The sequence below is a fragment of the Malurus melanocephalus genome, unplaced genomic scaffold (assembly GCF_030028575.1).
Source record: "Malurus melanocephalus ecotype Western Australia unplaced genomic scaffold, MMel_1.1 scaffold_466, whole genome shotgun sequence".
NCBI classification, from domain to species: Eukaryota; Metazoa; Chordata; class Aves; order Passeriformes; family Maluridae; genus Malurus; species Malurus melanocephalus.
This window is the reverse complement of record NW_026623698.1, coordinates 430230-446934: the sequence shown is the minus strand read 5'-3', so window position 1 is coordinate 446934 and position 16705 is coordinate 430230. Positions and strand designations below refer to the sequence as shown.

The window sequence follows — 16705 nt, the reverse complement described above, 5'->3', positions numbered from 1 at the left end:
CAAATTGCATGGTTAAAAAAATTATTCCTGGAACACAGTTTTCTCACTAAACCTTTGGAAGCCATCAGCACTGGGGCTGAATGATGAGCATTTTCATCAAAATTATGGTGGGGCCAGTGAAGCAGATGCTGAAACCTTGCTCTTCTACTGAAAAATGGRTGAAACCAGTTCCACAGGACAGCACAAGTGTCAGGGAAGGAGTAAGAACAGGAGAAGGCAGGTGCCTAAGTCTTCTCTCCTCAAGGCATCTGAGCCTGAGGCTTAGTGGTTGCAGGAAGAATAAAAGGAGCAGCACRTTCCCCACTCTGGAGGAACTGGTAATGTTTGGTGCAGTGGAACTGGAGGTGCCTCTCACCTTACTGAGTGCAAGTACCTCTACACAGAGGCAATGGAATCAGAGGCAGCAGCTAAAATGATGTTCTCTCTTTTTGCAGATGTTATCTTGCCTATTGTCATCACCCTGATAGTCATTACCCTCTCTGTCTTCTCACTGGTGGCTTTGTACAAAATGTGCCAGAAGAAAACTCCAGGTATTTGGTTTGCTTTCTCTGCAGGGAGCAGGGAATCAATGTGCTTTTTAATATTAAGAGACCTCTTTTAGATTAYCTTAACCATAGCTGTTGTGGTACTCTAATGGGAAAGCTTTTTGAATTTTGAAGTGYTCTGCCTAAAGTAGGAAACTAACACTTCATTTTCAAAATCAGTAGGAAGAACAGAGTGAACAAAAATTATTTTTGGAGAATATGTAATGCTGTAAAGCTTTTAGTTCATGCTTTTGCATCTACAAAAAGCTAGCAAACACCTGTGCTAATACAGTCCCTCAGGKAGAAATAGTGAGTGAAAACTAAATTCGAAGATATTCAACAAAAGCACTTAATATATTTGACCTCTCTTCTAGATACAGGCAAAGAAACATCACAGTTTTCTTTTGGGATACAGCTGATACATACATACACACACCTGCACATGATGCATGAGTAGAATTCTCCAGTTACAGTGTAATGTCATGGAACAAAATCCCTGAGCAGACAGTATTTTTAAAAACAGTCACTTTGACAGAGTAAACRCAGTATCTGTTTCACTGCTGCCCATTAAATTCTTAAAGTAATGGGTTATAGTTCCATCAAACTCTATTTGCCAAATGTTTCAGGGTTGCCCAAGTAGGCCACAGGTAAGTGCAAAACTCCATTAAGTGAAAATACAGATTTGAGTCCTGACTGTGGCTTTTCTATTTCTGTGAGCTGGCATGAGTTAAGAGACCTGTGCAGAACTGTGAAATCACCAAGCCTTGGAAATAAAAAATCACAACAGGGTGCTGAAGCTGTAAACCAAGACAAACAGTGTGTCACAACCAATTTAGCCAATGACATGGAAAACCAGACCCAGATRAACAGGGGAAGGTGTGATCCCTGCTTAGGAAATTACTGAATATTCAGAGTCAAGAGATAAAGGTSTGAGATGGAGAACATTTCCTTACCAGCCTCCCCTGTACACAGATGTCCTCAGGCACTGTATTAGCAAATTCATTTGGAAGATAGAGCAGATATCTGTGGTGCTTCCTGTAGGATTTGCCCAGACCTATCCAGCGTGCTTCCCCTGTGGATGGAAAGCCCTGTRCTTGCTGCCATGGAGTCAACTCCGTGTCTCTGATGTAACCCCCTGGCCCCATCCATCTGCCCACACTTGCACAAAAGCACAAAATACATTCAGCACATGATTCATTTGGAGACAAACCTGCTCCTCATCGATGGGGAGGACAAGCTCTGCTCTCAGATGTGGTGCCAGGTTGAACCCACCAGGAGTACAGCCTGGCAGCTTGTACCCTCAGTCCCCTCACCCTGTGCCTTTTAGCTCAGCTGTGTGCTCGAGAACCATCCCATACCCACATCTGCTGTGCCAGCTACCCAGGCATTTGGGAGCTGCAGGGAACAACATGCTTCTGTTGTGCTCTTGGGCAAGTCACATCATTCTCCCTGGTTTCCAGAAGCAGCATCAGTTCACTTCCACAGATAACCAGAAAAATAACAATTGCTGTTCAAGCTGGTGGATTGTGGTAATGAACTTAATGCAAAACTGCAAAATTATTGCTTGAGCCTTCTGCCAGCAACTGCAACAGGAATGTCTAAATGTTTGAGATTTGAGTTCCAGCAGTCAAAATGATATTAATTTGGTTTCTTCTTCCAGAGAGACAAGAGAACGGCGCTGAACAGTAGGTTGAATCCTTTTCATTGCTTTGAAATATATATTCATGCAGCACTTGTAAATGCAGCAGATTCTGAATAGGATCTTCTTTGATCTTTCTGTTTAAACACAATAATGAATAGCCACCCCAAAGAGAAATAACCTGTTGAAAGTGCTGCACTTGCAGTTATTGTAGACCTGTATGCACAATAAGCAGCTGTTTCAGCATGGATAGAAATGTGGTGACTCTCAACTGTTTTGCAAGTGGTCCTTTGGRAATGGATAAACAGCTTATGCTGTGYCACAGGACTCATCAGCCCAGTCTTTTTTCCTTATTTTTTTGTTTTTCACTTTTTGCCCCATTGACCCCTTCCCTCTCCCCCCCAAATCTTTTCCCACCCCCCTTCTTTTGTTCATGATTTCTCTCTTTTTAATGTGTTTCTTTTTTACTCTGGATTATTTATATATATTTTTTCTCTTGTTCCCATTATATTGTGTTCCTCTGTCCTGCCTTGTTTCTACTAGACCATCTGCATTGGCTCAGTTGAAATAGTAGTGGCATAAGGAGTGTGAGGAGAGAGAAACCAAAGATCCATTAGAAGATAGATACTTAAGGCTATTGAGCCTGGCAGTGGYCACTTACATGACCAAAAGCAACATTTAGGATGCTGATTTTCTCAGTAGCCCCACATCCCAGACACCTGAAGTGGTCCTTCTTTGCAATTCAACATRGCTAAAAGCCTCATATTGACAGAAAAAAAACATTACTCTTTCTTTTCCCCCAGATGTACCTCCATTGTGAAGTCCTAGATTACACCTGGAGTCATGAAACTTGGTTTATTAYATATTTCAAGAGAAATGTGTTTTCAGAGATKTTGGTRTGSGGTGTTTTCCACCASCAAGGCTTCCATCACATGACCCCATGCAAAACCCATTTTAAGCCTGCCAGTGTAGACTGGAGTAGGTGYTGCCTCCATAATTTTAGTGCTGGACCACAACCTTAGAGTTTTTTTTGGCTGACCAACATGTGTGCTGACTGTTTGTTTAAATGTTCTCTGACTTCAACAGGGCCCAGTCAGATAAAGAAGGAGTCAAACTTCTTTCTGTGAAGACAACTTCTCCTGAGACTGGTGAGTGTTTCCTTTGTGTGTAAGTCTGTTTCCCTCCCTGAGTTCAGAGAAGAGCAGATTTTGGGAGGGCATTCCCAATAGCAAACTCATCTTCAATTCCTGTAAGGTCAAAGCTGCTGCAAACAATTCCTCTACAGTGCAAATCCCCAGACTGGGATCCTGTAGAGCTGCAGTTCACTGTACTGTGAGTGCTGTCAGTATTTGGGAGTGAGAAGTGTGACTGGTTTAGGAAAATATTTTTTTAAATCATTGATGGTAAACGATGTACAGATAGACATGTTCAGGAACAATAGTGAGGGTGGTGTTATCAGATAAATCTGGGTGTACAAGGAGGTTTGAACACTGGGAATATCAGAATCACAGAATGTTCTGAGTTGRAAGGGACCYRCMARTGAACTTYAGTGAATAGCCCATGTGAAGATCAAACCACAACCTTGTTGTTATTATTACCATGCTCCAACCAAGTGATCCCAGGGATCAAAAGGTTTGGGAGTCAGTGCTGTATGTAATCAGGGCTCTGTTGGAGTTGGTGTCAGCAGTGTTCAGTCAGCCCTGTACTCAGTCACCCTTTGCATTCAAAATCCTACTCTCATTGCAAATTCCACTGTCGTGTGCTTCAGGGTCTTACAAAATCTGTGGTAATAAAGCCTAAAGGAAAAAAGGTTATTGAGAACATGCACAAAAGAAAGCAAAATTTCAAAGCAAAGAGATGGGTGCAGTTATAGGTTCTGCAAAAAAAATGGAGTAGCAGAAGACTGACACAGAACAAAATTCTGACTAATCTGATTCCAGATGCTCAAAAAGTAAATAAAATCTCCCTAAATCTCTTATGGTAAAGGTAGCCATGGTGAAATTTCACACCTTTGCCTGATGCTTTCTCAGTCATTTAGGTCCCACCTCATCCACAGAAATCCTTCCACCTCTTACTTTCTAATTTTTAKGTATAAAACTCTTTTTTGTTTGTTTTTAAGGTTTTTGGCCATCTGTTTCTCCTCCTGGCATTTCTGACCAATAGCTGCCATCTCTTTTTGTCCAAATCCTTGGGAAGCCCTCTGAAATACAGCACCTGATCTGAACTATCCTCTGCTCACTGGAGAGGCACAGTTTGGACCCTCCAGCCTTCTCTGCAGCTCCCAGCAGCTTTTGTGCAATCCCAAAAACCCAAAATCCCAAAAAACCCACAGGGCAGCCCTTGCAGCAAACCAGGGTCATGCAAAGTCCCCCATGGCCTCTCAACACAGAGCTAGGGGCTGGAGGGACATGAGAAGGGTCTRCTCCATCACAGGACACATCATTCTGCCCCACTGCTGCTGGGCAAAGGCCAACCACACTCTGGCACTTTTGGCATTTGTATGTTTTCTTAAAATCCTTTTTATTTTTTTAAAGCTGAATGGAGTTATAAACTAACTAATGGACATTCTTTGATTGATTCTGCCCCCATTATGCCATTTCAAAAATAAAGTGACTTCATTGAAGGTAGCAAAATTGCTTGTGGTTTACATCAGGATAAATGAGAGAAGAAAGGCTCACTTTTCTCTTTTTTTTTCCCCCTTTTTTTCACAAAATGAGCTCAGGTGCCTGTTCATCAYCAAGTGTCTGAGTATCTTCCATCCAGAGGATGCTGATATTCTTTTTCACAGAAGTATGATGTGTGCRTGCTATAATTAGAAGGTTTGAGTCATAACCACTTAGAAGACAAGATTCTTGCCCTCTTCTCATTAATACAATTCATATTTAAACTAGCTGCCATTTTCTCTTAATTCTTACGTTGTTACATGCTTCAAAATTAAACATGCTTTCACAGAAATTGAAGTCCTRCTTTTGCCCAGGTTTTTAGAGTCACTTTACTTCTTAAATTAAAAGCATTCTGACAGAGGGGTCTGTTTCTCCCAGAAATATTTTTCACTCATATGGGTATTTAAAGTATGTTAGGATGCCTCCCCATTTGAATCAGATTTACTTGCTTCATTAAAAGCTCAGGCATAAAGACAAATGTTTCTCATGGTGTAGATACAAGAACTATGACTCATGGGCCTTCTTACAGCTACTGACAACAATTTCACAGCATAAAACTTCTTTACATGTGTTTTTCTTTCTCCTTGGTCCAGCTATTTATTTTTGGCATTTGTATGTTTTCTTAAAATCCTTTTTTTTTTTTTTTTGAAAGCTGAATGGAGTTATAAACTAACTAATGGACATTCTTTGATTGAGTGTGTTGTGGCTGTCTCTGTAGAACCAACAAAACTACAAAAAGTTGTGTGTGGAAAGACTAAAATTGGGAAGATCTAAAGAGCAGCCTTAACTTTACAGGCAGACCTACCTCATCCTCTCACTGTCAATAGGCAGCTCCTCCTTAAGGTTAAATACATATACAATGAAGTTCTACCTTGTTGTGTAYTCAAATTAAGCTTTATTAGAAGTATGAATTGTATTTGTTTAAGTTTTACTTTTTATTCCAAACAGAAGATTTTGTAATTTTGTAGAATGTATRCAGGACAAATAAGGTCCTACAAACTGTTCAAGGCAGCCTAGAAAAACCCTGTGCCAGTGTTGTGCATAGATCTTGACCAAAGGTTGTGGTGAGTTTACTCTTGCTTTATTTTGTCTAAAAACTATGGCAGCTGCACAAATTTGAAGGAGATGYGTGTGCAGAGGGCTGTTTACCCCATCTGCCTTGGACATCTATCTTAAGCTGGAATGGGCTGACCTGTGGCAGTCCATTGACTACTGAAGGATCCTATTTTAGGACTACTAAAATTAGGTTCTGAWTATGAAAGGAAAGAAAAAGGGAAGACTCCTTTTTCAGAGGCACAGCTGAATTAAATTTAATCAAGCATATTATTTCAAATGYCTACAATTAATGTAAAAGAATACAGGAAAAGAACAGTTTTCAATTAAGCCTGGACTAAAGTGATGTTTTTTTAATGGAGTAGTATCATCAGGGACACTAGGTAAAATGGAGCTTTAATATTCTCATTTTTTTATAACTTCTTAAAAATATGGAATTGCTAATGGCTTTGAGCTCTAAGGCACAAGTGGTGTAGAATTGATGCAAAGTAAAAAAACAGAGCAAACTAAACTCAGTAAATTTTTCATGCATGTTTGGCAGTGAACTGCAACACCTGATGCAAGATAAGTGCCTCTTCTTGCATCTGACTTGAAAACCCACTTTGGATAAAAATGCTCAGGATGCTGAATAGCCACAGAAGTTTTACACTGATGTACAAATGCAGGATTTACAGCAGCCATTTCATGTTGACTGCACAGGCAAATTTAGGGTGRCCCTCCCTAGGGAGAGTAAATGGTCTTCTACAATACAGCATTCTAGAAAATCTACCTGCAAAAATATTTATTTGAGATTCYAAACAGCCCACAGAACTGCACATTTAGCTTGTCAGTGATAGTTATATTTCCTGAGGATGTAAGATGAAGGGTTTTAATTGATGACTAAGAGATCAATACCATCATCCATGAGGTTAAAGTATTGCCTGTCTTGAAAGCAGATCTGACTTTTTCTGTCAGGGTCCTTGTGTATTACACTGGAAAACAGCAAAGGTATTTGATCACCTTTTTAGGACTCATGAAAAATGCTGAGGGATGAAAATTCCTCAGTTACAGAAAGGCTGGTGAATATAAATTTGGGGAAGGCTATTCCATACAGATGTATGATGCATGATAGAAATATTGGTACCTGATTAATGCCAGTTTTCCTTTATGGCCCGTGCCTGGAATAACTATCCTAGAGCAGGTAAAATGTATTAAAGATCTTTTTAGTAGAAGCACACACCAGTTCAATGTCAAGACTCATAGAGATGTGCAGGTGACACCATATTTCAGACCTGTTCAGTATAATCCTGGCACCTAAGCATAAGCTAATCCCATAAAGCATGTTTTCTAACCAGACTGAACTGGTTTGAGGTTAGAGGGTAGGATATGACTTGCTTGGCCTGTAGGGATAYTGCCTGTTCCACACTGAATTTGCCAAAAGGACACTGAATGTGTCAAAGCTGAGGTAGCTCAGATTTTGATGAGGCACCTGGAATGGAAGTTTGCTGGAGAAGGGTCTGTGGTGCATGTCTGCATTAGGGCTTCTGAAGATACCCATCGTGGACAAAAATGAAAATTCAAGTGCTGCTACTAAACAGGGATGAGAAAATTTACCAGGCAGAGATGGATATTTGGGAAACACMATTTCCATTTGAAACTCCTTTAACTTACTGCAATCACACAGGAGAAAGACATTAATTAATCCCTAGAGGTACTCTCAGATGACAGAGCAGCGCACAACACCATGAAGCAAGAATGCAGAAAAATTTGCATTCTCCATATGCTCCACATCTCCAAAAGCTACTGCAGTCCAATGGTTATGGTGGCCTTGGAGCCATTATCTGCTGTTCCAGCAGAATGTACCTCAAGACAGCCACAGCAGTGCTGGGGCTTGGACATGGAAAATCCTGTGGTGCTCTGAAACAGTGTGGTTGGATACAAATATCTTCACCACTGCTTTCCATGACCCTCCAAACGCTGAGATCGATTGTTCTGCCTCACTCATCAAACCATAGATGTGATTTTGGTACAATGGGACACATCAGGAGCTGGTGCAGACCTTGGTTCTGTTATGCTGAGTACATCTGAGCACGGACTGTGGCATTAAGAAAGTAAGAAATCTTTGGGGTTTACCTCATTAGGGACCCAGGGAAATTTATCCCTGCAAGGGGGTGTGGCTCTACTTTTCTTAACATGCATTTGACCTCTTTCTCATTATGTCCAGGATCCAGATAGATGTCTCTAGGAGCAGGTGGAGAATCTGAGCCCCTAGATGAAGCATTTTGCCAGAGTGAATTCCCTTGCCTCTTCCACTTGTTTACAAGATGAGCTGTGTAGGTCAGCAAAGAGCAGTCTGCTGGCACATGGTGCTCTTAGGAGCAGTAGGGGCRATTGTTCCTGCTAATGTAGGATATTATCTTATTTCTGTTGGCTATTCTGAGATGTAGTTTCAGGGTCTTACATTTTTTTCCCCAGCAGGTAGAACACCTAGAAGCTGCTGTATAGAAAAGGGGCCCCTTGCAACACAGAAAGATATCAAGTACCTGCTTCCCTTTCCTTTTGTTTCTCATTTTCTGATACTCTATTTTTTTTACCTTGTATTGTATAATAGCCTGAAGCTGTGTTTTCTCTCTTCACAGAAACTGGAGAATAAGCTTTCTTAGCTCTTTACAGCTTGTGGTTGGACTCTGTTTGTGTTTACTCTCACCACAAAGTTCTGACTGCACAAGCTTCCAGCTGAAASTTTTGGACAAAACTGTAGTCAAAAGCATAGTCAAACTGTAGTCAAAATAGCATATGCTTCTTTCCGTTTTTCTAATTTGGTTTGTGAGCTGTTCATGTTTTCAAGGGTTTTTTAAGCAGTCTCCTACAGACTGCTGAGGGCCAGGTGATGTTTTCCCTGGGAAGCATTTGCTGCCTTTCCAGCCTGCAGTTTCCTGAGCTGCTCCTGGTGAGGAGCTGCCTCCTGCCCTTTGCTGCCCATTCAGCAGCAATCCTGTCCTTCCCCTGAACATTTCCACACGCCCTCTCTCTGCCATGGTGAGCTGTTCAGATCCTTCTGTCCTGCTGGAGCAGTTTGCAGGGGAATGGTGAGGAGCAAGGCAGGGGAGCTGCAGCATCCACTGGCCCACACCAAACCCAGCCACTGGTTCCCACTCAATGCTGCTCTCCAGCATCCCCTCTTTCTTTTAGTTCAGCATGGCAAAAATAAACRTTGTKATTCCTGTGTCTGCAGAGGTMGTTTTATACTTTTAGAGAAGATAGSCTTCTGCAATCAGATTTTATGAMAACTTTTCTTTAATTCTTTGCTCCAAACCTGATTGCCACTTACAGGCAATTTCTCAGCAGCAGATATTACAGTGAAATAACAGCACAACTAATTTTTTGTTACAAGCGATGTAATCTGAGATGCAGTACAACCTGTTTTTTTATGTGAAAGGCTGTTTTCACATCCTTTTTCTTCCAGCTTTCCCAGTAAAGTCAGAGGGGTTTACTCAGGTCAAAGATTTTCTGTACTCATAGTACTCAGTCTGTACTCCCTTTTATGTCATTATGTTCTGCAGCATATGTGCATTCTGAATAATATATTCAGATTCTGAGTCAGATGTGGAGGGGCAGGCGGAGAGGGCAAATTGCAGTGAGATTCATACAATAGACTTCCACAAAAGTGAGACAAAGAAATGTTTGTTTCAGAGYTTCAAAATTGATCTTATTGCAATCAGTAATTTCAGCTGATTGTACCCATTACTTATTCACAYGCACTGACATCAGGATGCAACACTAATAGCTGGAAATGAGTATATTTATGAGCGAAAAATCAAAACAAATACYGCACAAGTGAAATTTTAATTAGTAAGAAATGCTGTATTTTCACTGCAGCACTATTTCTTTCCTGGTAATCTTTCAACTAAGTATCTGTGTACTCAGTCTACTTTCCATGCACTTAAATATGTTGAAAGATAAGAATTTATGACTACAAATGTTGGGTTTTTTGTAAATATTTCTTGTCTTCATCCTTTTGAAGCAAGGCTGTGTTTAGGAGGATATGTGGAGGGTGTGCTGGATCGAACCCAGTGCTTATACTGCTGATTTCCTTGGGTGAACTGGGCACCAAGGCTCCAGCAAGAGTGTCCAAAGGGTGCCACATGGGAGGCTGGRTGTATGAAGGTTCAGTGATGTGTTGTGGTAGCTGCAGAGCACTGTCTCCTTTAGTATTGAGGCTGAGGAACCATCATCTGAGCCCCCTGTACCTGCTCAGATCCTGGATCCACATAGCCCCAAGTGCTGTCACTGAGGGTGGATTGCATGAGCTGTGAAAGGAGGCATGGCAAACAGGAAAGGAGTCCAATAATGTGTTCTCCACCACAGTGTTCCAGCAACCTGTGGCTTGGAGACTTCCTGAATCAGACATTCCATCCTTGGTGTTTCAGAGTTCTCAGTGGCTTTTAATTCCACAAATTTGTCTTGTTTGCTGTGCTACCTGCAGCCTCCTGCAGCAATAAGCCTAACAGTTTAACTACAGATCTGTCTGTGTTGTRTGGTAGTGATAGAGGCTTCAAGATGCCTGTCTTTGTGCTTGCAATCCAATTTCAGACAAAAATCAACAGGTGCAACACTGGAGGATGAGAGGGAGAATAAAAGATGTAGTGGCAGGGTTGGCTTGTCAGCTAAAACTTCCACGTCAGTATCCGATCTCATTTTCCAAACATTCTGCCTAAGGCCTCTTTCTCAAATTGTGCATCATTTCTTTCAGTTTTTGTAGAAGTGTGTGATATATATGAGGTTGGCTTCTCCCTGCCCTCTGCCAATCTGTCTGAGCCCACAACTCCTCCTCCATCAGGAGAGGTGTCACATGGCAGGACCACAGGTAAAAGGAGTCACATTTTACTTGCAGCTGTGCAGTTGATAGCACTTTATCTCCACCAAATATTTCCCTCCAGTTCCCTTCATCTCCCATTTTTCTGAGGCCACACATTTATTTGTCAAGGTGGACAAATGTACAGTGAATTTTCAGGCCATTATCAGAAAGTTTTCAGATCAACCAACATCTTCATGCAAGGTGCTGAATATAATGAGAAGCTGATGGTTCAAGTTTCCCTTGGTACCTTCCATCTTCTGCTGCCTAATGCAAGAATTTGAGAGTCATCCTTCTCTGAATGCATAATCCAGAATAAATTAAATCCCAGTTTTTCACTGATGATGCTGTGCAGCAGTTTTGCTCTTGTTGGTATATTTTGTGTAACTATATCCTCTCTCTTTCCACGATGGCCTGAAATTGTGCCAAGGGAGGTTTAGATTGCATATTAGGGGAAATTCCTTTGCAAAAATGTTTATYAAGCATTGGAASAGGCTCTCCAGGGCAGTGCTAGAGACATCACWCCTGGAAGTGTTCAAAAGATATGTGGACGTGGCACGTGAGGACGTGGTTTAGTGGTGAACACRGTGATGCTGCWGGGTTCATGGTTGGACTTGATGATCCTAAAGGTATTTTCCAAACATAATAATTCTCTGGTTCTGTGAAAGCTTTCAAAGAATCCACGTAATCTGTCTGGACTGGTTGAGCGCCTCCACTGCATCCTCTATTTTCTTGATCAGAAAACAATTCAGTATGAATTAATTTCYTCAGTCTATTAAAATATTCTCTGTTCTAACAAACTAGTGAACACAAGTATTTGGTTTTCATTTCCCATATGGAAAGCAATGTTTAATCCATTTGTTTTGGTGGGTGATGGTTTGGGGGCACATTCAGGTTTTTTTCAGTCTTGAAACCTATTTCTGTCAGTTAAGGCTGTTTTGAAAMCAATATAAATATCTTCTTATTTGCAACTAACCCGAATGTTCTTCTCAGTTTGCCCTTTGAGTTGCAACTGGATATTTAGCAGAATCTCAAACTGCCAAACCACTGAACTGCAAAATTGATCAGGACAGCTCTCTGTGCAGTCTCCAGGGGTACTGCAGCCCTGTATCTAAACCCATCCACTGCCCTTTTTTTTCTTGAACAGAGAGCATCTGTGACCATTTCTTCTCCAATACATAATTACTGTTTCTTCATCACTGAATTGTTGTCTGGCACTAACAATTGCAGACTTCATGACACAAATACCTTCAGATGCATTTGCAACCATTTCTTTGTTAGCATAAAACTGTGCAACATTTGAACRGTTCACTTTATTTTAGATTTTCCAAGCAAGATTTTTATCTAACAAAAATGTTTCACCTACCAAAAATATGTCTTGTTGAGATGTTTCAGTTTTTTCCTAGCAGATACTTGTGCTTTTCTTTTCTCTACCTGAAATTTAACATAATCTGAACTTCTGAAGCTCTATCTTAGCAACACTTCAAAATTGTTTTAAGGATTTTTTTTCCAAAACTGAGCACTTGGAAACTGAACACCATTCCAGCCCRTTATTGTTGAACAGTTTTCAGCAGATACCAAGTTTTCTACTCATCTTCTAAAAGCTGCACTAAATTAAAGAGCCYTTTTTTGCAGTGAAGAAAAGCTGTCTGAAAACCATTGATAAGTCTTTTCCATTCTCTTCAGGAGTGAAAGCCTATTTAATTTGGCTGCTAATTATTTAAATGCCTAATCAGTGAATTTTTTTATAATCCTAATTTGTATTACAGTTTGCAACCCCAGGCTATCWATCACATGAAGCTTTTTAACACATATTCACTTCTCCTGGAATGTAATACATCACTTCCCTGCCTCYCCTGCATGTATGAGGCATTAAATTGTCTCCTGCAGGTGAGCAGGGAGGCAGAAGGCAGTTTCCTGGAGGAATTTGGGTTTTCCCACCCTCATGCCTGTTTCCTGGCCAGTCTGTGAATGTTCATTCCTATGTACAAATCTCCAACACACAGTAATTCCACAGCCATTCCTGGGATGTGTGAGTGGAAATAGAACATCTGTAAACACAGCTTCATCTGCAGGTTTATTTGTCTGCCTCAAACTGCTGGTAGTGCTTCTCCAGGGAAGGAGGATTGAGAACTATGTGAAGTTTTAAGTGTTCATCCTTCTGCTTTCAAGGAACTGGGCTGATGTCAACTGGCAAAAATTAATTTTGTAGTTCTATCTTCTTGTTTTTATAATTCAGTGTTCTAATCATAGCTATAAATTAATTAAAGTCTTACTCCTCTTCAACTCCCTTGAGAACTGCCTTGGAAAATACTTCGTGGTAGTAGCCCTCCATTTATGAGCAAATCACAGGGGAAATAATCTACAAAATAGAGAGGTAAAAATCTATTGTGTGGACAGTTTTTGCTGGTTAAGTAAATGGACAAGGAGACTGGCCAGCTTGTAAAGCTGCCAGTGATGTGTTCCTGCCACACTCATTGGTCCTTTTGTCTTTCCATGTTTATCTGATGCAAATGTATTTTCTGTTTCTTAGGAGAGCACTCATCTCATGGGAAGAATAAAACTCGACAACTCTTTGCATCTCAGCAATAAATATGTAAGTTTATAGTCTTTGTTTTCCATCCTGTAACGTTAGCATTTGTTAGACCCTTTAATACTTTTCAGTGTCAGTATTGTGCCATGGAACTAAAAAAAAAGGGGTTAAAAACACAAACCAAAGAGAGCAATTACTTGAGCTGGCAGAAGCCTCAAGGAAAAATGGCTTAAACAAAGTTCAGCTTGGGCACACCATTGTGATCAGATTCACAGGCAAACTGGGGGCTGAAGAAGCTGCCAGCTCACMGACAGACCTTTATGGGCAAGAGCTTGTGACTGTAACTGTTCAGCATTTCCTGGATCTGAACCCCTGGGTGAATTGTATTTCCGTTTGTGTGAGAAATAATAGATTTTTAAAGGCAGATACCTATTTTTAAAACAAGACATTTGCTACCCAGAAGTTTTTTTGCTCCTTTTTATTCMATGAGAAGTTTGTATCTTCTTCTTTACATGCAAAAGCCAGCACTTTTATTGAGGTGGTTTATTAGGGCTTGACATCCTTGGTGGTTACCATACTTGGGAAGTGCTGGGTGGTATTTTTATGTGAGAGAGGGCAGAGAATATCAGAGCACCCCTGAGACCCAGTTCTTGGTGAGGGTGCTGCATTTTCCTCCACGGATGAAGTTTCCTCAGGCGCCACAATATCCACATGCCATGTTGCTCCTCTAATTTGTGGAGAMCTGCAGAGAGCAGCTCCTTTGCTGARGCTGGGAGAAGGGAGCAGTRTGGGAAGGACCCTGTGTGACCAGGRTAGGGCAGGGAGCTAGGGGACAAGGGTGGCCTGAGGAACTGGGTGTCACAGCATGCATGTGACAGAGCTGATGGAGGCTCTGGCCAAGCCCAGCAGCACTGTGGAATGAAACCCCTCTGGAATGGGTCCCATCACCCTCCACTGAGAAATACCTGGCTGACCAGAAGTGTCAAGGACATCTTTGATGGTTTTGACCCATTCTGATTTCCCTCAGGATGTAGAAACCGAGCATTCCTGATGTCAATAATAAGGACAAAATTATCTCCTTTTTTGCTTGAATTAGAGCAGCAGAATGCAGTTTTGCCTGCATTACCAAAAACCCAGAGGTGGTTCAATTTGTGTGGGTGCAGGACAATGGTCTGGAAAATTAATTTAATCCTTATTTTCTATCCCATATTGAATTTATACTGTGTCTTCCATTTTAGATTTCCTGTTATGTTCCTGAACAACCTTATGTGGAATAATAATCTTGAGATACTGTTGTCATTTCAGATGTGAAGCAGCCTGTTTTATCACAACATTCAGGAACATCCCAGCAAAGTTGCATTTCAACGGGAAATGTGGAGTAGCTGAAGCTTTTTACCATCAAGACATTTGCGTTAATGACCAGGTTCTGACTTCTAAATCTCAACCATCTCCTGTCCCTCCTGGAATGACATGYAATTTTTTTGAAGGCTTAATAACTGGTATATCATATGTATTTATTATTTTCACATATAGTAAAAGCARGGAAACAAGGTTGAAGAGAATGTAAAAACAAGAAGGGTGAACATAATGTAAAAATTAGGTGATGTTTGCATAGTAGCTCTTAAAAATGTTTCCTGCACACACAGGAAGGAATTGTAAGTCAGCATACTTTGTTGAACTTGTGGTAGCTAGGAATCTTTTAATTGTATGTAGCAAAACACAAACAGGRCCTGACCCTTGAAACAGGCCTGGGCAAAGAGCCACTATGAAAATTAATTCAGTGATTTACATGAGACTCCTCACTCTAGCACATGCTTTGCTTGTCATAAATGTTTACAGGGTGGGATGCCTGGCTGAGAAGCTGAAGTGTGTGCTTTTTTTTCTGTGAAGGAAGGAATATAGCACTGAGGCTCTTTGAAATTCTGTAAATTACTGAATATAATGCTTGTAAAGTAGCAGGAAAGTGTTGGTTTTCACCTGTTCCTTGGGTAACTGCATTATGTGTGCTACAAATACGACTCCCACACAGCCTGGGGCACACAGTGGGAATCAGCAAGGTAAGCAATTTCACAGATGAACTTTCTTCCCTGTGTTCTGAGTAATGCATGGGATTCCTGTGGGTTATTGAACAACTCTGGAAGTTTAGAGAGTGTTTCAAGTGCTGATTACAGACACTCTTCATTTGTACAGGGCTGGCAGTTCCAAAATACCAAGTAGTGCTTCTACCTGCATGTACCCTATCTTTCTAGAACTATGAATGTTTGAAAATTAAATTGCTGTGAGCATCTGCTCAGTCTCAATCCACTGACTGGTAGCATTCCAAGAACTTCCACTGTTTTATTGGGGAAGGGAAAGAAGACAACTGGTGGTTTAAATGCAGGGCCAAGATCCAGGACAAGCATCTAAGTTTTGATACCTATTGATACCATGTTTTTGAGGAAGCTCCCTTCTCTGAAATACTAAAAGTTGCCTGGCCCTGCGGTAAGAGATTGAGCAGATTATTTAGCTCATGTCCATAGACAAATCTGAAAAGTGTTCCTTTCCCTGTGCTTGGCCATTGCTCTTGCTTCCACTTTGGTGGGTCTGATACCCTTCTGACTTAATAGCACCCTGAGAGACTTTTGATGAAGCTCCATAAAAGATGGGGAACAAGTTGTGTCCGTGCTGCAGCTGAACTTAGGTGGTTCATTCAGGTATTYCTGGGTCACTTGTGTTCCTCAGGAGCAGAGAAGTCTTGGATGCCTGCTTTTGAAAGGTCAGACCATCTAAAATACACTATTTGACATCTGCAACTATTCTGGTTCCTGACTGATGAAGGTTTCCTTCAAAAAAAAAGTCATTGTGGATTTTCATGTTGATTAAAAACTCAAAGTATTTTGTAGTATGTTGTACCATAGTGAAAGGACAGTAGAAAAAAAGTGGAGAAAGATTGTGAAATATGTTTGTGTTTTTGTGCAAAATCTGTTCAGAAACTACCATGTTGTGTCAAGAAAAAGAAAATTACTGCCTATTAAAATTTATTATCTTTATTAAGTAGCTGTTTTTTTTTGTTTGCAGAAATGCAATCCATTACCCATGTCTAGCACAATATTGTCCATTATTCTGCATTCCTGTGTCCCAGAATGAGCTGAGCCCTTTGCAACAAGMCTGGAGAGGAGATATTGGATATTCTGGGCGTGGTGGTGGCAGGGGCTCCATCAAACCTTGCAGAAGGAGTGCTGGAGGTGGCAAGGGGAAACTCCTCCTTGTTACAGCTGGTGATGGGGAGAGGGCAGGGCTCTCTGCAAATCTTGATACTGGAAAAGTGAAAAACGCCACAACAGGGAAAATGTTTGGGCTCTTCATGATAAGGGGCACGGCAGGCAACCAAACATTCATCAGAAGGCTGGGAAACAKCTCTTAAAAGGACTGGCTTGTGTTGAGTGTGCATGAAGTAAAAAAGGTGAGTTTAGTGGAGAG

The 16705-nt window shown here is 41.0% G+C and overlaps 1 protein-coding gene across 2 annotated transcripts in view; it reads left to right on the top strand.

Annotated features, from left to right (window-relative positions):
• The window catches only part of EMCN (endomucin), a 51211-nt gene extending 34936 nt beyond the window's left edge, over positions 1-16275 (top strand). For both annotated transcript variants that reach the window (XM_057380692.1, XM_057380691.1), the window contains exons 8-12: positions 435-530; positions 2185-2209; positions 3250-3311; positions 13247-13309; positions 14552-16275. In XM_057380692.1, the coding sequence (XP_057236675.1) occupies positions 435-530; positions 2185-2209; positions 3250-3311; positions 13247-13305 (242 nt within the window). In that variant the 3' untranslated portion in view covers positions 13306-13309; positions 14552-16275. The remainder of the gene's footprint in view (positions 1-434; positions 531-2184; positions 2210-3249; positions 3312-13246; positions 13310-14551) is intronic.
• The last annotated feature ends 430 nt before the right edge of the window (positions 16276-16705 follow it).